Source organism: Buteo buteo, chromosome 9 (genome assembly GCF_964188355.1).
Source record: "Buteo buteo chromosome 9, bButBut1.hap1.1, whole genome shotgun sequence".
Lineage (NCBI taxonomy): Eukaryota > Metazoa > Chordata > Aves > Accipitriformes > Accipitridae > Buteo > Buteo buteo.
This window is the reverse complement of record NC_134179.1, coordinates 30,770,831-30,793,905: the sequence shown is the minus strand read 5'-3', so window position 1 is coordinate 30,793,905 and position 23,075 is coordinate 30,770,831. Positions and strand designations below refer to the sequence as shown.

Here is a 23,075-nt window from a genome sequence, read left to right as displayed (position 1 = left end):
ATTGTGATGATATGCGAGATGTAAAAAAAAGAAAACAGGCCAATTTTAAAGAAAAAGTATTCAGTAGATGTTATAAGGTCTTCCTGTACTAATTTTTTTAGGTTATTAAAGTGAACACTTAGAAGATAAATGAAATACAGAGAAGTGCTATGCTTGGTAACATTAGGCTAACATCTTCAGTGATGTACAATGAAATAATGATATGTTTTTGAAGGAACAATTATATTATTCTTTTAGCTCTCACTAAATAAGCACACATTATTTTGAAAAATCCAGTGTAAAAAAACCTTCAGAAGGCAAGAAAAAGTGAGATTAGCTTTTTTATAGGCTGTTAAATGTTCTAAGGAAGACAGCATACTCAGCTGTAGGTATTGGATTACTGGTTAATCAACCAAATTTTCTAATTCTGTTTTTACTATCAATATTGCATGACTTTAACAAGTATATGTGTCTTTGGATTTTTTCCTCCACTGAAATATTATTTTATTTTCCAGTTCTACAAGCACGTTGTGCAGAGTGTTGAGAAATTCATTCAGAAGGTAAGTCAGTCACAGGTATTTCATGTTACCACTGAGAAAAATTTCCTCATTTTGGATATTGAAGACCATTGGGTCTTAGGTACACATATGAATTAATATTTTTATTGCACATTAGTTTATTTTAGTTTTTAGTCACATTCAGTTTCTGCTAGTAATCAGTAGCTGGCCATAACCCATGATGCAGAAAGACAAATACTCTGTCCCCGTGTTGTAGTTATGATTATACTTTGATCTGAATGACTGTTGATGCTGTCTTAGGACTACTCTGTCTGTATTAATTTAATGTTAAAAGAGGCTGTCAGCGTAGCCCATGTGAACAGCTAACAGCAAAAGAATTGACAGTGGTTTGGCAAGTGACAGTTGCTTTTGCTTTTCTGCCAGGTTTTCCCATAGGTTTTAAAGCTGAAGGGAAAGATGACCATTCAGCCTCATCTTCTGTGTAGCATGAGATGTAGCATTTCAGTTGGTGGTTCCTGCTAGTAATTTAAAACAAAAAAATATTTATATGGCTAGACTGGAATTACTTTGTGGGAAGATGCAGTACTAATTTAAAGGATTCTGAATAACAAAGAATTTGATTGCATTTTGTTTTCTTGCAACAATTAATTATTCTTGGGTATAACTGCATTTTATCTCCAGTTGGAAATGCATGGATTCCAATTTGTGAGTCTTTCCTCCTTGTCTGCGTCATAGTTGACAGATCAGTTGATCATTTTGGTACTGAATTTCTTCTCCTTCTGTAAATAGGAGTAAGTTATGATCAAATTGCATTTGTATTTTGACAAACAAGCCAGAGAAGTTAGTCTGTTAATGTTGCAACTTCGGATGCAATTTGTCTTCTGTTGTCCATTTTCCAAAGCAGTCTAGATTGCTCTGTGTTAGTAACCCATCTTCCTCATTACTTTTTAGTCCTTGGTGCCCAGTGTATACTGCAGTGCCTTTTGGCAGTGGTTGGACAGTGTAAATGGGGTTCAGCTTCAGCCTGGTGTGTTAAACTGTCTCAGAACAGTTCATGAATGAATTATTTAGGTACTACAACATCAGTCCTATGTGGAAAAGGTATCATATGTATGTTTCATGGCACTAGCAAAGACTAGTAGTATACTTTACTATCACTGCCAGTGTTTTGTCAAGTAGTTGTCTTTCGGGGCATCACCTCTGACTTCTTTCCACTCCTAAGAAAAGGGATTGATATCCTCTGATCCCTGCTTAATACTACAGGTGGACATAGGAGGATGAGTACAGGTGTACGTCTTGCCCATCTCTGATCAGTAGCACTTTGCAGTTTTATGTCCCAAAATCAATCCTGAATTGCCCAAGTTCCAAATACTGCTTTTTAGTTGCAGTGGCTGTGATTGGCAATTCTGTATTCAGTGGCATGAGGGAAGATATATCTTCTGAATGAAAGCTGGTAGTTTGTCAGGAATTGGACTGCTTGTTCATGACCCTTCCACAAGCTGCTAAGAATATGGTTTATCTTCACGTATTTGCATTTGGTGTCCTGTACTACTTCATAAGGGAGTTCTGCACTGTTCATTGCTGGCTAGGGAAGGCAGATGTATGTTGTTATTGATAATCTTGTTAACAATCAGTCTGGATTAGATGTTTCACTTTGGTGGGCTTGATGTGGTTTTTTTCAGTATTTCATGAACGATATAGTGAAACATGCAAAGTATTAATAATGTCAAATAGTAAGTTCTTATTTTAGTAGAATCAGAGCTAAGCAGATGAAAGCTTTTTTCTAGCCATTTGAAAATTATGGACTTAAGTTGTATGTTTGGAAGATAGTTGGATTACTTTCCTGGTTGCACTAGTCTGGTGCAATTACTTTGCAATTAAAAGGCAAACAATTTAGCTTCAATTGTTAAGTAAGTAAAATTACCTAAGTAATTAGTATAGTAGTTAGCAGGCATGCTTTATAAATATCATGCTGTTTGTAAATTATGCAAGTTTTCACAATTTTAAAATAAGTATCACTGGTGTATTCTCAACCAAACAGATGTCCACATAAATATATTCTTGTTCTGGTGGGAGCACGATATATCACATGCTACTTACAACAATGTAAAATAAAGTAAACAAATGTTAACTTTAATGTTGACTTTGATCATAAAGAAGGACAAAAATACTTTGAATTATATTTACAGCTAGTCCCAATGTACTATTAAGAATTGGGTCATGCTTTATGCTGTTCTCTTAAAATAGGTGTGTGCATTTAAAAGAATATGTGGCTCATGTGCTAGTTTTTAATAGCTATATTCTAAAAAGTGTTTTTAGTGGTAGTAAATTGATTTTAAACCATTTACATATTTGCAGAATACATATAGATATGATAATTCGAACATTAGTTAGCTATTTTTGAGAGTTTCATTTTTCAGGACAATTTGTTAAATAGAGAACATTTTGGTAATACTTTGATCCATTTAAAAATTAGACAGTAATGTTCATGTTTACTCTGCCATTAGTGTTTTTTGGTATTTTTCACATATGCACATTTTAAATTATTATTCTTTGTAGTGTAAACCAGAATACAAGGTACCTGGTCTGTATGTCATTGACTCCATTGTGAGACAGTCCCGGCATCAGTTTGGGCAAGAAAAGGATGTGTTTGCTCCAAGATTCAGCAATAACATCATCAGCACTTTCCAGAACTTGTACCGTTGTCCTGGGGATGACAAGGTAAACCACTTAGTATAGGTTTTTTCTAATTAAAGCAATCTTTAATATGTTATCTATAAAGAATAAAGATTTTGATTTCACTTTTTGCTTGCTAGAGTGGATCTAATTATAGACTTACACATTTAGGTGTATTTCTTTTAATTTTGCTTGTCTGAGTTTAGGGATGGGGAAGACACATTCAATTAGATTAATCAGAATTTTGAAAAGGTTTTCATGAAGACTGGGTGGATTTGAGTTAATGTATTTTGATGGGGAAAAAATTAAGCGGGCATTTGGCAGGACAGGGAGTTGTACTCAGTCTTTTATTGTCTTCTTTCCCTCTTCAGTGAGAAAATGAACAAGCAGGTTTTGTATAGTGTCAAGGAATAAATAATCTTTCTTGGCAGCAGTAACTTCAGTGCAAACTAGTGTGTTTTGGACTGAAGGAGCAATAGAAAAACAGCGAAGTATCTTAAAAGTTATTTTTCCTTTGATACCGAATCAACCAACAGCTGAGTAAGGCCTAACTTGAACAGTTTGACCCAATAGTTCAGCTGGTCCCTTGGACCATAGTAGTCAAGATTGTTACCAAATTATCTTTATAACAGGTTGGCTGGAAATAGCAGAGGGTGCAGACAGTTTAATTTCCTTCATGCTCATCACTGATCTCATAATCGCTAGGGTTTCTTCTTATTGAATTGAAAAATTACAAAAAGATGTGAAATTCTAAGGGCTTTATATCCACATAAATTTGTGTAACAGAGTCATTAAGTCAAATAGTAAGTGAGGCAGGACACTGCAGAAAGAGAAAGATTATTCTTTGAATAGTTGCATGCCATCCTACAGCTGTATTTTTCAACCAAAGATCTGAAAACCCAAGGCATCCACGGAAGGTGATTAAAGGCAAGTTCAGCCATTGCATGTCTCCTGTAGTTGTATTAGGATTCCTGCCTTTTCAGAGGAGTTAGGACCTCTGCAGAAGATATGTCAGGATCTGCAAATTTTAAATGATTGGAAAACTCTGCTATGGATGTCTGTCTTCTCTTCTGCAACTGAGTTCTGAGGTGGTGTGGAACAGGTTATTTAGGTTAAATGACATTTTTCCAGTCTGGTTTTAGGTTATCTGCATGATCAACTTGTGCTGTTTCACAGTGTTTTACATATATATAGGCATGATAGTTAATTTATATTTTTCTTCATTTAGCTGTATTCCTTAAGCAGTATTGGTTTGTTTGTATAATAATTTAGCTTACTACTCTGGGAAATACTAATATGGAAATAGTCTGACTGTTGAAAAAGAGCTGGCACAAGGATGGGTGCAAGTACTCTGTGTCTGGCTTTAAAAAGATATAGTAAATGTAGGGTAAGAAATAGTGCCACTTATTTTGTTATATTTCAATGCATGACAACTAATGTATCACATTAGAGGTGTTTGATGTGAAGAGGGATAGTAAAACATAGGCTGTTTATGATCTGTAAAGCTCCTTTCAGGTTCATTTCTAGGATATTTTTCACCTCAGTTAGGGAAAATGTATTTTTCAGTCTGAAGTCTTGCCGCTATGTTGCATATGGATTCAGTATTACAGGAAAGTCTTTGTGCTGTGAAAATAGTTACCATATATCTGACTGAGCAAAAAATTGTGCTGTCAGAGATACCAATATTATGTACCTGTTTTCTAGCATTTTGATGTTTAATCTGATTAAAAGGCATAATGGAGAAACACAACAGGTTTTTTGTTTGCTTGCTTGCTTGCTTGTTTTTTGAAAAATCAAGCAGAAGTATAGTAGCAGTTAATTTAAAGTAGAACCCCTCCACACACTGATTCCTTCATCTGGTTCAGCCATGGATGATGCAAGGGGGAGATAGATACTGAGAAATAGTTTTGTATTCCAGTTCCAAATAGAAGAGGGAAGTTAGAGCCTCTGATAGACTTGTTGGGGACTGCCTTACAAAACAAACTTTCAAAGGAGGCTCGCATACTGTAACGCTGAATGGAAGCCTTCAGAGATTTCTTTAAAGGAACACTAAATTACATCTTCCATGCAGTGAAAATTCAGCACTTCTGTCTATTAGTATCCTCTTGGAATTCTGGACAAGCAGACTTTTTTTTTTCTTTGGTTTAAACATGGTTTGGTTAAGTACTTTATGTTCATGTTTTATAAAATTTAAATAATTCAACCATCTTCATGACAGAAAGCACAAGATCCTGTGAAGAACTTTTTTGTTCTTTATAATACAACTAACTTTTTTTTTTTTTTTTTTTTTTTTTTTTTAAAAACAAGGTGTCTTTTTGCATCACATACATTACTATCCAGTTTTTCAGGATCAAGCAAAATCTTGCCTCTGGGTAGAAGTGAAGCTTAGAAAAGAAAAGATTTGGGAGCAGATTAAAACATTGGCATAGAAATGTATTTGCAAGCTGAACAATGAGTTACATCTGATGGAATTGTATGAAGTCTTAATTTTGATTTTTTCCTTCCTTGTGATCCACATTTTTAATATTTCTAATTTCAACAGGCAGGGAATTGTGTTCCAGTTTAAATTCCTCACTTCATCAAGAGAGCTTACAAAATATCAAGCTACTTTCCTAATAAAAGTATTTAGCAGTCTTATTAGTATATGCCCATTTTTCAGTGGACATAAGTAATTTTGGTTCGTAGGTAGATCAGAGTTGCATTCATATATGTTGACTATAAAAGTTTAGGAGACTAATAATTCCTTGCTTCAATTATTAATAATGCTTTAAAATTTTTCTTAAAATAATTTACCTTCCATACTGTCTTCCAAGAGTAAAGGTATAAAAGTGTCAGATACATTTGTTTAGTTTTGTTTTGGTTTACTATATTTCATTTTCTGTTTTACTATATTTAATTTTTCTGTTGAGAGAAGACTGTCACTACATGCATAGTGTGCCTTTACTGTTGCCTAGGCATCTTACGTAGGTCAACCTCAGGTTCATAGGTTAGATATCTTTGGTGTGACCCAGTGTAACTGTTCTTATGGTTCTTACTCTTTGTAAACCTAAAGGTGCTTTGATCTAGACAGATTGACATTGCTTGTTAAGAATCCATAATTGAAAATAACAAGAAAAAGCATGATTCAGGTGTTTTGTTATCCTTTCTTCATTTTAGAGTAAAATTGTTAGAGTGCTAAATTTGTGGCAGAAGAATAATGTGTTCAAGAGTGAAATTATTCAGCCTCTCTTGGATATGGCAGCAGGAATTCCTCCTCCAGTTGTGACCCCTGTCTTGCCCAGCACTACAGCTGCTATGAGCAACAATACACCAGGTAAACAAAAATAGGTTAAAAACATACGTTGAATCAAAACACTTGTGTCAGCTTTGGTATGTTGGCTGTTAATATGCTGAAAAATCTCACTGATTTCCTTTAGACAAATCGAGTGCATGCTGGGAAGAAATATATTATAGCCAGTTTCCAGATCAGGGAAGTAGCAAAACCAAGAGGCAGCCTGTTGTGTTTACTTTCCAACTGTATATTATAAATATATTTAGATTGAGTAACAGTGTAATAAGACCTAGTTTTGCACTGGAAAGTCAAAACAGTAGATTGCTGACAGTTAAAAACCCAGCACACCACTTAATAACAATCTTTGTTGATTAGTGGTGCTGCAATTGAGAGAAATGATACATCAGTATTTTTTTGCTATCCATAGGATTGAAGTTGCTGGATAATGTCAGACAGTGGTCCTTCACTTTTGCTGGCTGACAGGCAATGATTTTGAGGGGAAAAAGCCTCATTGACAATATAAGCTGCAGCCAGTGACATACTTCTCTCTCCTTCAGATCTGAAGTATGTGGGCCAGAAACGAGTCTGGAGAGTCATGTGGGCAAAAAAACTGCTCATGGAGTATGTCCCCAGTTAACAAACACTAATGTTATTATACATGCAGACTTGATCATTTTGTGCTCTAAAGCATTTTCCTTATTTATGTAGGTAGATGGCAGGGAACTGTCTTTTCAACTTTTTTTGTGGAGACTTTTTCATTCAAGATTGGGAGGTATGGGAAATTTTATGTATAGAAATTTTTTTTTTGGCACATATAGACCTGCTTTTGTCACCCACCTTTTGCTGATCCCATGCTGAAAAGCAGTGAGGGGGACAAATCCACCTTATTTTTCATTGCTGTCTGTAATATGTGAAAGTTCCAGTGCTTGGATTGGTTTTATTGCATCTTCTAGCTCAATATTTTTTATTTTCATTAATTTGATTATTTCAAATTGTTGAAATCATAGCTTTACTCTTAATACTCCCTTGAATTCTGATGCTAATTGTCTTTTAAAACAGTAATCTAGGCATTTACATTTAGTGTTCATCAGCATATCTCTACTTTTGAGCTAAAAGTAGGAGTATTTTCAAGGTTGGAGGATTCTTCTGGATTATGGCAAGAAACTAATTATCAGATTGCTCATTTAGTCTCAGTGTTCCTCTTGGAAAAAAAAAAATTATGAAACAGGCAATCCTCATGAATCCAGCTGTTGAAGGTTGAAATTTTTAGTAGAATTCTTAAGGTTTTTCCTGGGGATAAAGTGCAAGTCCTATAAGTTCTGGACTAGCAGATGTTTCTGAGTAGATTGCTAACAATTATCATTTGATATATTTTATTTCCTCTGAATGGTTTGAATTACTGTGTGAAACCTATTTATTTTGCATTTGTCAGTGTCTTTATTAGTAAGTAGTTCCTATAGGTCAATAGTGGATAGAGCTGTGAACTACACTTAAACTAAGTAATCCTGCTACTTGAGGAATGTTGATGTGAGTCTGCTTTCTTTCTCTGTGCTCTATGTGTGCGTCAGAAAAATAGTTTAAATTGATGTTAATACAGTGCTTTCTCAGTACTTAAAAACTGGGTTTGATGTCCTAGGAAGATTATAGTATCTTTATAATTTGATTTCTTGCAATCTAGAAGTCTTTGCTGTAGAAAATAAACTGAAACGTTCATGTCCGGTTTATAATTTTTTTTTTACAGCAGGGTTTTGTTTGGTTTTTTTTTTTCTCTAACACTATTCCTAACTCTGTATGTTAAAAATATTTTGGCATACTGGATTTTCTCTTTTTTAGGAACACCTGTGACTCCAGTTACTCCAGCCAATGTGGTACAGAGTTTACCTGATCCTTGGGTATCCCAGATCGCTAATACAGATACCCTTGCTGCTGTTGCGCAGATTTTACAGAGTCCTCAAGGCCAACAGGTAAGTATTTTGTAGAGGGTTACACTGTTTGATACTTTGTGTCTTTGAGGTACCCTTAAGAAATACTGCTTTCATGAGTATCTCTTAGTTTTGTGTACCCATGTTAACTATCCCATGAGGTTGTTCGTCACAAGTAAGTTCCAGGTAAACTAAAACTTCCTGTTACCTTTTGTAACCAACCCTGTTTGTTCCTTAAGAGCACTGCAAAATGTGACTTCAGATAAGATGGTGTGTAATACATAGTTTTCTATATAGTATTTCACATGACTAAATCAAGAGCAGCATTAAGATTTCGTGGATATAGGTATAAAATAGAATGCCTGTTTAAGCATATTTCTCTGCTGGATGCCCCAAGAAGCTAAACATTGTACAGAATTATATAATGGAAATGTACTCATTCTGGAAGTGCATTGTGTGTTGATTCTTTTCTTTATCTTTTCATCAGCTAAATATAGTTTTTATTTTGCAGCATTCAAAAATGAGGTCCTAGAAGTGACTGTGTTCCTCAATTTCTAAATGCTCAACTCCAAAAAACTGGGTTGATGTGCAGCAAACATTGAACTGCTTGTCCTTTTAACCCGCAACCACATAAGTTGAGCATGCACAATCAGCTTTCTGTAAAAATGTAGATCATTGTTTTTTCAGTTTATGCTAGAACTCTGGCACCAGCATAACTTTGGCATTATGATTTTTATTTGGACTGAGAAATAGGATGCTTTACCTGCTGGGGTACTAAACAAAAACCCCATGCATATGAATGAGAAACAGTCACCAGTGAGCTGTTACAAAGCACTGATGCTGGTAAAAACAACAACTTTACTTAGTGAGATTGTTTTACAGTGTTCAACTAAGCAGAGTTGTCTGTAGTTGTTCATAAGTCAAGCGAAAGGAGTATTATCATCTGATGACACCAAAAAATTAGTGATGGGAGGAAAGATAGTGTAATAGCTATTAAGGAAGGAAGGAAGGAGGGTGAAGTGAGAATGGGAAAATACAGAAAGTCAGTAAGGTAATTTTAAAGATTATTACCTAGAGAGTATTTACCTAGAGAGTATTCTATTAAAAAAAAAAAAGGGGGGGGGGGGACACGACAAAGCAAAAGAAAAAGATTGTGAAGATGAGAGGGAATTAGACCAGATCCCAAAGAAATGACATTTGGATATTTAGCTCAAGATGGTAAAATGAGGAAGAGAATGGATTTGGGGAGAGGGAAAAGATGGTCTTAAGCAGAAGTGTGGAGCCAGACTGGGAACGCAATAAATATGTACATGCAGATCTCTAGGATTGGTAGATGAACTGCAACATTTGCTTCCATCCTGTCTATCTCTATTCTTCCTGTTCTCCATGCCCCCCACCCCAAGCTCCAAAGTCTTTGATTTCATATTGTGTTTTATGGGTGAGAATGCATGCAGGTAAATTGAGAGTCTAGACATAGGAGAGGGCAGAGTAAGAAAGGTGTGACCAACAGGAATGTGAAAACAGCTAGAACGGTGACCACCCAGGATTTTCCCACTCTAGGGCTTCCATCTCTGCTTCTTCAGTTTGATTCCTTCCTGCTCTGAGCAACGCACAAGGTAGAGCAGCCATATTTGCTCATCTTTTGTGTATTGGCCAAGAAGGGAGGGGGAGGCTCTTTAGCTTTGCCTGTTGCAGTAATCAGTGAAAGCTCTTGGTGAGGTGGAACAACAACTGAAGCATTTTCAGAGGCTCTGCTGTATAAGGAGTCTGTATAACTGGTTTTAAAGAATAGGAAGAGTTGCTTCACATTATCAGAAGGTAACTGTAAAACAATCTTGAAAAAGAATACATTTTTAATGCATTGTGGAAAAGAAGATCAACCTAATCAGCTTATGTAGGGTTTCTAGTGTGCCCTAGTAAGAAGGAAGTGATTGAACCCTGTAAGAGTTCGGTGGTGAACCCCATGAGGAGGTGGAATATGAATGTAAAGATAATCAGGGACTTAGGTCAGCATAGTTTGGACTACCTCGATTTGCTCAATCTCTTTTCCAGAAGTACCCAAAGGTAACGCTCCAGGGGTTTACCTCATGGACGGTCTAAAGGACTGCTCTCTCTAATTCCATGGTACTTCAGGAGGGCTTCTTTCCATAGGGACAGTATTTTTTCCTTTTGTGTTAAGGTAAATCTGTACAATTTTATGGGAGCATCTCTATTCAAACAGATGAATAGGTCTGCAAATGGAAAAGCCTTTTATTTCCTCATTGGGACAGCTCCTTTAAAAACATTATATACAAATGGGAAGTTGGAGTAAGGAAAACAAGTTATACCAGGCAATTGGATTGTACACTTGTTCTAAAATAACTCTGGAAGATACTCTATTTTTCTTTATTTTCCTCCTCTAGATGTGAAGAAAGAGACTCTTAGGGTATCCTGATAGACTCTGATTAAATGTCTCGGGTCCATTCACTACTCTTTTGAAAGTTCCTTCTCTGATGATACTTAGTACTCATTCCACTGTAATCCTAGACCTCTCCTGGGTTGCGGAGTGGAGTTGTTTAAACAAACTACCCCAACCACCACCCCCTCCCCCCCCCCAAAACTTTTAAAATCATATTTGAAACACCCAACACTATTTTTAAATAATATTTTTTAACATCTGTCTTTTGGCATTACCCATACTTCATTTTTACTGTAACATACTTTGTTGTTACTGTATGTCTGTTGCCCCAGAGCTGCTGCTTCTGGTTCAACATTGCATCTAGGCAATTTTTATCCTAAGATAGAGCTATACAGAGCCCAGAGTCTGTGCCATTGCTGGAAGTCAAGTTATATTCCCAATTCCTGGTTAATTTGGTTTTTATGTTTTGTTAACATAGCAAGGGAATTGCATTCTGTCAGCGCAAACCTGAGTTTCAGCATGAGATTTTCCTTGTGACTAATCCAGAGACACTAGTGCAATCTCTTCATGTAGACATGTTGCATCAGCTTAGTGGAGCTTGCAACAGTGCAGTTATTGTCTCTCTGCAAATGTTGTTACAGCAGACAGATTTTCCCAATAGAGGTGGGCCCTTAGGAAGCTGGAGTAGGCTAACAGATTTTTTTCAGGTCAGAAGGAATCAAACTGGAGAAACAGAAGAGGGGGAACCCTAGAAAGCAGGAAATCCTGAGTGGTGACTGGTCATCATGCAACCTGTCAGAGCAAGTTAGGAGGAAGAAGCATCTGCATGTCTTATCAGCCACAGAAAACAAATTAGCCAGTAAGTGGGAACAAAATTTGCCATAAATGAAAACAAATTAAGATGAAATAATAGCCATAGGTTAGATGATACTGCGTTCCTGAGGGATTTTTTTTTCCTAACTGGAAGGGGAAAAGACTAGTTTGGCTTTTGTTTTTTGGTTTTTTTTTTCATTTTTTTTATTTCAAAAAATTTTCTTGTTTAATGCATTTGTTGTCTTTTCTCTTTTAGCTTCAGCAGTTGATACAGACACTGCAGATACAGCAGCAGAAGCCTCAGCCTTCACTACTTCAAGCCCTGGATGCTGGTCTTGTTGTTCAGTTACAGGCCCTCACAGCACAGCTTACAGCTGCAGCTGCTGCTGCTAACACACTTAATCCACTGGAACAGAGTGTCTCTTTTAATAAGGTAGAAGTAGAATAATAGAAGTTTGAAGATATATTTATTGTTAAAATATATGTAAGTGAAAGAGTCTTCTTTTGGATTTTGCGGTTTGACTTCAGAGATTTTAAAACTACATTAATATATTATAAAGTGTTCTATCTTGAAAATAAAAAAATGTCTAGAGAAGGTAGTATAAATGAAAAAATTAGTTTTATATGAGTTTAGGGCTAAATGGCATTTCATAGAATACCTCATGTTGGAAGGGACCCATAAGGGTCATCAAGTATGAGGATGGATTTGATTTAGCAAAGTTAAGCCATTGTTATATGTTTTTCTTCACCCTTTCTAACACAGTGGTGAGAATTGAGCATGTCTTGTATTTACCCTTCTTGTGTTTATGATCTGAGGTAGGAAATGATTTCTTACAAGTTAATGAAAGGGAAATATGCAGAAATTTATATACGCTGTTTTCCCAAAAGAGTAAAACGTGATTGAACTTGTAATACATTATAAATGCCAAGAAAATTTCTAATCTTAGCTACAAAGTGACAGTAAGTGAAGAAATAAGTTTATGACTGTAGTTAAAACTAGTCATGTGACACCTTTTAAAGGATGTCGAAATGTAAAAAAGAAACCCCATAGGTAAAGAAACTTAGTGTGTGTTGCAACATATGAGCCTATCTTAAAAAAAATAAAATACAGAATGGAGGAATTTTGAGAAGACTAATATAGTTGAAGGCCAGGTAGCAATAACCATGCTGCCAATTACAGTAGTAGTAGTATAAGATAGTAGAATAAAAAAAGGAAGAACTTCTACTCTGAGATTAAACAAATAAATCTTGTTCCATTATCTTTGGAAGAAGCAGCTTGTGGATAATACCTGTAGGATTGTCCTGGAGTGAATAAATAATAAGGAAGTCAGAGAAGCGAAAAACTTTTTTTTTTTTTTTTTTTTTTTTTTTCCAGAACGCAGATATTCTCTCTTTCAGGCAGTTAGCTGCTCAGAACTTGACAAGTGCTGAGTTTAAAGTTTGACATCAATTTATCTTATATTTCTAGAATTTGCTCAGCTAATCTCAAATCTCTGAAATGAGAGTTGTCATTACTAATGAAGTAATGCAGCTGTAAAAATACATCAGGAAAAAAAATGACCTGTACTGATGCTGTATCACAGCTGTAACCATCAACTTTAGTAGGGTATAATCACAGGGAATGAATGCATCAGTTAATAGGGACTGCCTTAACATTTAGATACAAAAAGTAATTAGGGGTATGAAGTATTGTGGTTTTATTTCACAGACTTCAGTTCCAGCATTTATATGGATAGGTGTACTCATAGATGTGGCTGTCCTGAATGTTGGACTACTTAACTGGAGCAAATTGAAGGAAGTGGCATTCTGATGAGATGTTTATATGCCTTGAGTGAGTTCAGCCTGATGCTCTTTAGTTAGTTTATGTCAGTAATAGTATGCAGGATTCGTCTTGTCATGAAAGTTGTCAGCAGAGTGAATGTACATGATTGTGATTTCTGGAACTTTGAAGGTAAGTGTTGTGGAAGGAATTCTTGGGGCAGCGTGATAATTTACAAGCTTTCAGTAGATTGTGTTGATTTGTTCTTGTAAGCTATGGAAGAGTTGCGATTATAATATGTGATCGTACCTCAGTTCTGCATTATACAAGTAGTGTTAGATTATAATACATCTCAAATTCCTTGTTCAGTGTTCTGTAGCATCTGTGAATGAACTGATACTGTCTGTCTTGTTAGTCCATTGAGGCTTTTACTCGAAGGCTGTTGAGGCTGCTTTGCAGAAGTAGCATGTTGGTTTAGAATTTCCTCATTTTATTATTTTTTTAATAAAACATTGGTGCTACCATTCCTATTTTCTCGTTTTTTTGAAGTTTGAGGATTTCTGAATCTAGGTATTATATAAGAGTATATATTAATATATATATATATTAGTGAGCAATCTTATTTTTGCAATGATAAGTTTTGGGGACAATAATTTTCCTTGCTTTTTTTAATGGTTTCTCAGCACCAATATCACCTGCAACCCGAATCCTGCTTCTTAATAGCTGAAGACTATGAGTTGTAATGATATAGTTCTATTTATTAGACTCTTTGCTTCCATTTTATTCTATAAGTAATTGTATAATTTTTTTACTAGACATGGCAGCCTTAAACAGAGAGTTAAAAACACAATATTTACTTTTATAGGAAGCATCTGCATCAGTGTTTTAGTTTGAATCAGGAGCATGCTTTTGATTGTTTATGTGTACCACACATTGTTTTGCATTGCAGAGCAATCTTGAGTGCATAAAGTAGATTTATTTGGATTAAGCTAAAGCAAAAGATACACTGCAACTCCTAATGAGCACTCAGTCAACAGGGCCAGACTGGAACTACTTCAGAGTAACTAGTAACAAAGTCCGAATAGCATGCCCAAATAAAATAATAAATCTGGTTTTTAGTTTTAAGAGGAAAATTTCTGGGTATGCTTTGCCTCCTGGCAACAACTCTAGATCTTTGTTAGTGATCCTCCAGGATGCTCTGAAGTTCTGGAGTTTTTGTATGCATTTCAGAGACCTTGCAGTAGTTTTATATTTAACACAAAATGCCTCAATTGCAGGTGACAATACTGTTAAAGATACAAGTATCAAAAACCAAGGTGTCAGAACAGTACAATGAGCAGGAACACTAGATTAACAGCCTTTCTTTGAGTACCAGACATACAGTTGCTTAATTTCTGAGGTTCTAGTCTTTATAAGAAAACAAGTTGTTAACAAGCCTACTTAAAACAACAGAGCATGGGCCAGCAGATTGCCCTGGCAGCAGAGGGCCAACAACATCGTGGGTGGTGTGAACAGAAGAATAGCCAGGTGATTGATGGAAATGATTGTACCATCTAGACATCCCATCTATTCTAGACTGCATCTAGAGTATCACATCTAGTTTTGCTGCCCCCACCCCCATACAGGGAGGACATTGACAAACTGGAGTGAGTTCAGTGGAGGACCACCGAAATGGTCAGAGCTGGAGCACTTGGCCTCTGAGGGACTGGAGCTGGTTCAGCCTGGGGCAGAGGCAGCTTTTGGGGGAGATCTAACAGCAAGCCCTCTGGCACCTATGGAAGGTCAGCAAGGTGAAGCCAGGCTCTTCACAGCATGGCATAGCAGCAGCATTATAGACAACAGACAGAAATCAAAATGAAAGGGGTTCAGCCTGGGTATAAGGAAAACCTTTTTTTCCTATAAGGACAGTCAAGCACTGGAATAGGTTGCTTGGAAAGATTATGCAGTCTCAGATGTTGGAAACTAAAATGTTTCCAAGACTCAACTGGATAAAGCCATGAGTAACCTGATTTGAGCTTACAGCTAAGCTTGCTGTTAGCAGAAAGTTGGACAGACCTTCTGAAGTCCCTTTCAACTTGGACTGTCCTGTGATACTAAGTGGGGCAGAAGAGATTCTGTCATCTAGTAGAAATTGATGAAGTATTCTTACCTGAGGTACAGTGACCAATCCTGAACATCTTAAAAAAGCTGCAGCAGCAAAATTAGAGAATCTAGGAATTCCTGAAAGTAGTAATAAGAAATATTGAGTAGTTTCTGTAGAAGATACTGAATAGACTTGTGATGGAGTTTAGAGAATGGAGGATGGAGCCATGATGTGGATAAAGAAATACTTACATAGTTGAAGGCAGTGTCCAAAAGGCAAATGTTCTGAGTTGGCAGACATTAAAAAAAGACAGCTTTTGTGATAAATAAACAGTAAGCATTGAGATCCAAAGAAAAGTGTGAAGCTTAGTTCTTATTCCATGATATAATGATGGTGAATTGGATAACAAATATAAATAGTGCAGGAAAATATTTCTGATGAATACATAAGTATCCATCTTCTTTAAAAAAAAAAAAAATCCCTATTTTTAATAAATTTGGCAGTTCTTCCAATCCTTTGTTTTCAAGCTCTTGAAAAGAGCTCCACAGTATCTTGTGGTAATAAGTTGCACAAATTAATATGCATTACATGAAAAATTCCTTTCTTTTCTCAACATCAAATGTGCATGTTTTGTAATCTTGCTACATGACCATATCCACGTGTTATGATAAAGAAAGATTTTTTTTGATCAACATTTCTTACACATTTATGTTCTATTCCTTTTATTTTCATTTTAAAGAGAATATCCTGATCCTTAAGAAGAACTTTGTTTCCTTTGGAATAAAAAGGTTTTTTCATGTTTTTAATCATTCCCATTGCCTTTTCTGAACATGTTCTCTTCTTAGGTAATTAAAGTAACAGATGTAGCATTCATGGAAAGTTCTATACTTTTATATGCCTGTGTGTGGTGGGTTAACCTAGGTATCCTAATATTTAATTTGTTTTAATTTATATTGCTTTATTGTAGGGAGTATTGTGTTACAATTTATTTAAAAACCAAGATACTTCAGATTTTTCCTTTTAATATCTACTATGTTATTTAAAACTAATTTAAACAAAAATCATGCTGCACATTTACCAGTCTTGGCTGGAAGTTCTTTGGTTTTCTCTTCCAGATGAGACTGGTTGTTTTTCTAAAATGCATTTTTTTTTTTTAAGTGGAGCAGCATTTTGCAAATGCTCTACTTGAAAATTTTCTAACAGTATGGGGGGGGAAGGTGGCAGCCATCTTGATTTAAATGGATTAGATATATATGCTGAAGGTTACTCTGGATTTTAGCATCCCATCTCACACGAGCTTGATGGTTTATGTTTCTGCTGTGTTTTCTCAGAGATATATTCAGTCCTGCTTTCATATATATTAGATTATTTTATTGGGAAAATAGTTCTAAAAAATGTTGATTGATCAGTCTTAGTTAGCTTATGCTTTGTTCTTCTTGCTGGACTCCAGTAATTGAGAGTGAATAGAGCATCCTGAGAAAGAAAATGGACTACTGAATCATCATGGCTTGTTACTGGAGACATTTTTGCCTTGGTATTTCAAAATGACTGCCCTATGTTCTCATCCTCTTGTTTTTTTTCTTCTGAAACCAGGGATTGAGAAGAAGTTACAGCAGTTTGTAGTACAGCATTAACTCTGCTTTTCAGAAAACTTCCAAAGTGTAAAGATGCATGGACATGGGTTTGATAGCACTGCTCTATCAATGCATACTGAAAAAAGACAATCTCAGTGACAGTAACGTTTGTTGTATTTCTTTATGCTTGTTCTTTAGTTTTGTCTTCAAGAAAGTAAAATGCTACTGAAATGCTTCCAGGCTGTTTAAAAATTAATAAACAAAACACACTTTTTTTTTCCAGCAGAACTACAGTGTAGACATCTTTACAGATAAAACAGGAAGATTATCAAAGTTTTTCTTTCTCCCCATCAGATACCTTTCTTTTTATCCCTCTGGAGGCTTATTCCTCTTACACGATAACTGCTTGCTTTGATTTTTTGCAGACTGTGAGAAGTTGTTTTCAAGGAGCAGTATATTTGAAGGAATTCAGGTTATCTAAATGACACGTGTGTCTGAAAATACAGTAATTCTTTGCAGAGTAATCAAGCTGTAGGTCTTCTCTTGATATGAGCAGAGCAGTTTGCTGATTGCCAAAGGATTGAATAATTGGCCTCTTCATAGTAATTTCTTCTAATTAAAGGTACCATTACATAAAATTAATCTTTACTCTAAGCCTTCCTCCAAACTAGTTGTTACTTACTATGGAAAGAACGTGTGATTGTACTTGTAACGGCATCCAGAGCTCAAGGAAGCCATGGACAAAATTTTGTATTTGATCCATTCAGGAGTTTTGTAGCAATAGCAGTATGACATTGAATTTTCTATTCAGGTTATTTGCTAAACTTTTTTTTTTTTTTTTTTTTAAGTTGAGAAATAACAGCATTTTTCTTTTGAAAAGTAAATATACATAATGGGACATATAAGGAGTACTCAGTAATGCTTATTTTGCTTTCTCCTAGAAGCTGATGGACAGGTTTGACTTTGGGGAAGAATCTGAACAAAATGAAGAGCCTAAAAAGGAAACTCCCACTTCCCAACTGTAAGATCAAGCTATGTTTCTTATGGAAAATGCTAAAATTTGCCTGACACTAGTTGAACATTAGGATTAAATAGTAAGGAAAATATTGTTTCTTTCAGACCATAAGTGTACTAAAACAGTAGGAAGATAAAAGGCAGTTTACTAAATTAATGGAATGTATACATTTTAAAAATATTCAATATAAGCCTTTGTGCCAGAAGTTTTGTTGACTTCATCTTAAAGTCAGCACATTCTTTGCTTTGTTAGTTATATTCATAGCGTTAATATGATAATGGTGATTAACAGACAGTGGAACTAGCTATGTTGTCTTCATTATTTTATATTTTTAGTTAAACTTAAAACTCAGTTGTGAAGACCTGTTCACGAACTATTTAAATCAAGAGAAAACTGTTGTGTTTTTTTTATTTAAATGATTTCATTTTAGGCCTTTAGTACCAGAATCTGTGAACAACTCGCTTTTTCACCAATTAGCCGAACAGCTACAGCAACAAAATTTAGAACATCTCAGACAACAGCTTCTGGAGCAACAGCAGCCTCAAAAGGTAAGTACTCCATCTTGTGGCTGTTGTAATAATTATGTTCTCCACTGATAAAAAATTCATACTCTGGGACAAAAAAAAATTGTCTTGTTACTGACACTTCTCTTACAATGAAGGTCTTTGTCACTATCTGATCATCTAATAACAAAAGCTTGCAGAGTAAGTGAAATAAGCGGATGGAAGTGCTTAAGGCAGGAAAAAAAAACCAACAACCAAATGTGTGGGGTGTACATTTTGTTTCTCTTAGGAAAGAGTACCCTTTAGCCGAGTTAGACTGACATGCTTTGATTGTTCAGCGCTCTGTATTGGGGGGGGGGAAGCTTTTTCCTTGCTGTCAGGAAGGAGGTGGTGAGCACTGAAGTGATTACGCTTCTGTCTGTGAAGGGAGAGCAGCATGCAAGCTGCTGCTGCAGAACCATCAAAAGAATAGAATAGAGATTGAGGATAACTTTAATTTACCCTACAAAGCTTTAAGTCTTGACTAATAAATGTCTCATTTGTTGAAGAATTTGACCTAAAGAATAGAATCACATATTTCCTGAGAAATGATTAATTAGGAACTGATGCTCAAGATGACCCAAGATTTCTTCTTAACTGTGTGAATTGGGTCCTCTCTACTCTACACTGAAGTAAATTGACTTATTTCTTCTGAGGTTAGTCTTTGGTATTTAGCTGTTCTTTTCCTCTCCTGATCCCGTTAGAAAAAAACCCAAAAGTTTATTCTGTCTTGATACTGACCAAATACAAAGTGGACTTCCTGTGAAGTATTTGGATCTAGTTTCACAGTAAAATAGAAATCTTAGATTGAAAGAAAATCTAAAGGACCACAAACTTAACAAACAACTGTTGGGGATTTTAGTTTAACTTGCGCAAAGGTGCATTCGCTCAGCTTTCAATCAAAAACGTCTTCTGAGTTCTGAATTTGTGACTTTGAGTTTTTAATTGTTTAGAAAAATAATAATTTATTTTTTACTAGGTATTATTCTACTGCTTTATTTTACTATGTTTTATTTTCATTTCTCATTTAAGTGCAGTAACTGAGAAAATTTGTACAACATAGCTATAGACTAAATAGTTTTTGATGTTGGTGGTGATGTAGCAATTTCTGGCTTTAAACACTAAAAAACGTTGTAAAGGAATATAACTTCAAAGAGTGCATCTGTTTTAGGAGCTTTTGATGTGACGTATCTAAAAGTAACTATCTAATTTGAAAATAAAAATGCTGAATGCCTACCTTATTGTAAAATAAGCAGAATTAGAGTTTAAATCAATTTCATCTATGAAATTAAGTTACAGTACATTTATGGGTAGAATGTTCATATGACTCATCTGTTATTATTTGATCTTCTATTCCAAGTCCAGAAGTTGTTTCCTTCAGGTCTGCTCAGCTTCTTGTCCAGTCAGTGCAGAGAGGAAGTTTTATTTTCACCTTGATAGCACCTAAAAGATACAGTCTTCTGCTGGAACTACTCTGTAATGTCTGCAGCATGTTATGAGGACGATTTTCTTTAATTCCATGTTTAAGCATCAGTGAGAAAGATTAAGGGAAGAGAAGGAAAGATAAAACACAAAACAACATTATTAACCATCTGATTAGGAGCAGAGGGAGAGGATAAAAGGCAGAAGTAGCAACAAGAAATGTAGGAATTGATATCAACAGATTATTGAAGAATAATTAAATAAAGGGAAAATGAGACAAAATGGATGATGTTAGAAAGAAAATGCATTAACTGAATTATAGTAGAATTTTTTTATTTTTCTGCAAACTGTCATTATAAGTTGTTTAAAAATATGAAGACAAAACAAAAAACCTTGGTACTCCATGTCATTCTGCTAACTTTCTACAATTCTGGCAGATAGAATATCTAGCATTTGTTTAATTAAAGTGAAAATGTAGTGAGAATCACTGAAATGTTTACCTGCAATATTGGATTATAGGTTTAAAATTACTTTTCAAAATTGTTCTGATAGCATTTCTGAGTATTTTCATTGCATTTCCTGTATTTCTTGAATTTCTTTCATATCTTACAGATATTTATTCAAAATCTGTGCTTTCAATCCAGTGTACAGGCTATTATAGTTTCTTCTTTAGCAAATCAACAATACATTTAGTATTTTACATTTTTTAGTTTTGGTGGTTTTTCAGAACTGCTTGTCTTGTTAGGTCTCATAATTGACATGCTGACGTAAATGACACAACACCCTCTCTAATCTTGTAGTAATTACTTGTCTTAAATAATACACTGTAAGAAATTTTGGAGTTAAATGTAAATTTTTTAACTAGTTCAATTGGTATTGCAAATATTTCCATTATATTAATAACAGAATATAATTTATTAATGCATGTGCATGGATGACCAATGGGTATCTTTCAGTGTTACTGTACATATGGCTGCCAGCACTATTGTTTGTCCTGTGAGTTTTTGTTTTCAAGCCAGCTAAATGAAGCAACAAATATTGTACTTTGTTTTTTTGATTCAGCAAATAGTAATTTTTTTATAGTCAGGAATATTAATTTTTTTCAAGTTTTGTATTTAAGGATGGTACCAAAAAAAGGAATGGAATGGAATGACATCTAGTTAAGCTTTCACATTAATGGGAAGTGGGGAATATAAGAGAAACTTGATAAATAGTTTTTCAGAAGTATTAGAACACTTGTTTTAGGTACTGTTACATTTTGACACAGTAAGCATTTTGAATTATGAGGCTTTTTATGATACATTATTATTTGTTATTTAGGCAAGCCCTGAGGAGAATCAAGAAGGAAATTTTGGTTCAGAGCACTCTGCCTCACCATCACAAGGGAGTAGTCAGCAGCAATTTTTAGAAGTGGAAACAAATGTAGATGATTCAATGGATATTCAACAACAGGTAAAACGTATTTTAAATTTGATTACAGAAGTTGAAAGGAAAACACATAGGAAGATGATTTAAAAATGAGTAATACGGATATATGCTTTAATATAGTCATATACATTGTGGCTATATTTATTAAATGTTATTGAACATCTGTTATGTCTGACCTCAGGACATGGATATAGATGAAGGACAGGATGTTGCTGAAGAAGAGATTTTTGAACAAGAAGAAAAGAAATCAGCTGTTCGTTCAAGATCAAGGACTCGTTCAAGATCTCGTTCAAGGTTTCGTAATTAACTTGTATTAAGTAAATGAAGGTTTTCTGAAACAAAGTTGCAGTTTGTGATTATCACTCTCAATTCCGTATTTTCCAAAATTGTCATGACCGGTTTTTGGCAATGAAAAAAAAAAGTGTTCATTTAATATTTGTGTGTTAGATGCAGACTTTCTGTGTGACAGTTCATTTTGCGTATCTGTGCTCTACTTTAATTTTTTTTTTAAGACCTGTTCAGGTAACAAAAATAACTAACGCTAGCAGCTGGTCAGGTTTTCTATGCCAGAAAAATAGATACTGTTATGGAACTCTTTGAATGTGTTTTGTTTTGTTTTAAGCTCAAGGTGTATGTTCTATTCTTGCACTACTGGCATTAAGTTTATTTTCTGAAGCAGTTTCAGTGAATATAGCAGAAGTGTCTGTATGATGTTTAAATTTTGTAGTTAAAAACTAAATCAGAATTTTGGGGTTTTTTAACTCAGCATACTGAAATTAAGTATTTTGTAGGTCACCAAGGAAACGGAGGTCTAGATCACGATCTGGTTCTCGTAAGCGTAAACACAGAAAACGTTCACGCTCGAGATCAAGAGAAAGGAAGAGAAAGTCGTCTCGGTCATATTCCAGTGAAAGAAGGGCTAGGGAAAGGGAAAAAGAACGTCAGAAAAAGGGATTGCCTCCTATACGGTCAAAAACACTAAGTGGTAAGTGGCAGCTGCTTATTGTTTTGATAATGGAGTATTAAAGGGAAAAAAGGCTTTGTTTTTAATTGAAAAAACAAGATTTAGCCTGAGTACTGTTACAAAATACAATAACCATAATCTTTTTTTATGTTTCATTTCCAACGTTTCTTACAACTTAGGTATATCTTTCATCTTAGAGGAAAGCAAGTATCATACTGTTCTACTGATGATTTTACTCATACTGTTGCGCTAATGATTTTACTTCTGAACGGAGAGTAGCAAGGGCTGTCCCTAAGTTACAATCTGCTTTTTCTTTAATGCTGTCTTCTGTGGGGCATTTGAAGATGATCAGTGCTTGACCTGAAAATTGGTACGCTGATAAGACATTTTAAGCGTGTGGTACACACTTTGGACACTTTGCTGAATATCTTAAATAGAGGCCAGTTTTGTTAAACTTTTAGAGTGCTTTTTATCACAGGAATATAGAGCCAAAGCAAGTGGAAATGTGAAACAAGTAATTTGCTATCATAAGACAGACTATAATGGTTGTATCTTAAGAAGGTATCCAAAAACCAATTGGATTTCAGCTTCTGCAGAGTGCTGCTGTGCACTACTGTCGTTTCTACAGAGAATTTACATACTAAAAAGGAGGAGGATAGCAGGGAGAAGGAGAACTTTCTCCACACAGTTGCTTAAATCAAAGGGAATGTA

The 23,075-nt window shown here is 35.1% G+C and overlaps 1 protein-coding gene across 7 annotated transcripts in view; it reads left to right on the top strand.

Annotated features, from left to right (window-relative positions):
* The window catches only part of SCAF8 (SR-related CTD associated factor 8), a 102,146-nt gene that overhangs the window by 25,033 nt on the left and 54,038 nt on the right, over positions 1–23,075 (top strand). For 3 of the 7 annotated variants that reach the window (XR_012651671.1, XM_075035951.1, XM_075035953.1), the window contains exons 3-12: positions 495–539; positions 3,057–3,218; positions 6,330–6,486; positions 8,278–8,408; positions 11,834–12,010; positions 17,935–18,014; positions 18,439–18,556; positions 21,293–21,424; positions 21,582–21,694; positions 22,192–22,385. Coding sequence is in view for 6 of the 7 variants with exons in the window: in XM_075035951.1 (XP_074892052.1) it covers positions 495–539; positions 3,057–3,218; positions 6,330–6,486; positions 8,278–8,408; positions 11,834–12,010; positions 17,935–18,014; positions 18,439–18,556; positions 21,293–21,424; positions 21,582–21,694; positions 22,192–22,385 (1,309 nt within the window). In the remaining variant the exon portion in view is untranslated. Of the gene's footprint in view, positions 1–494; positions 540–3,056; positions 3,219–6,329; positions 6,487–8,277; positions 8,409–11,522; positions 11,624–11,833; positions 12,011–17,519; positions 17,616–17,934; positions 18,015–18,438; positions 18,557–21,292; positions 21,425–21,581; positions 21,695–22,191; positions 22,386–23,075 lie in introns of those variants that run through there. The other 4 variants (XM_075035952.1, XM_075035954.1, XM_075035956.1 and 1 more) reach the window with 4 other exon arrangements.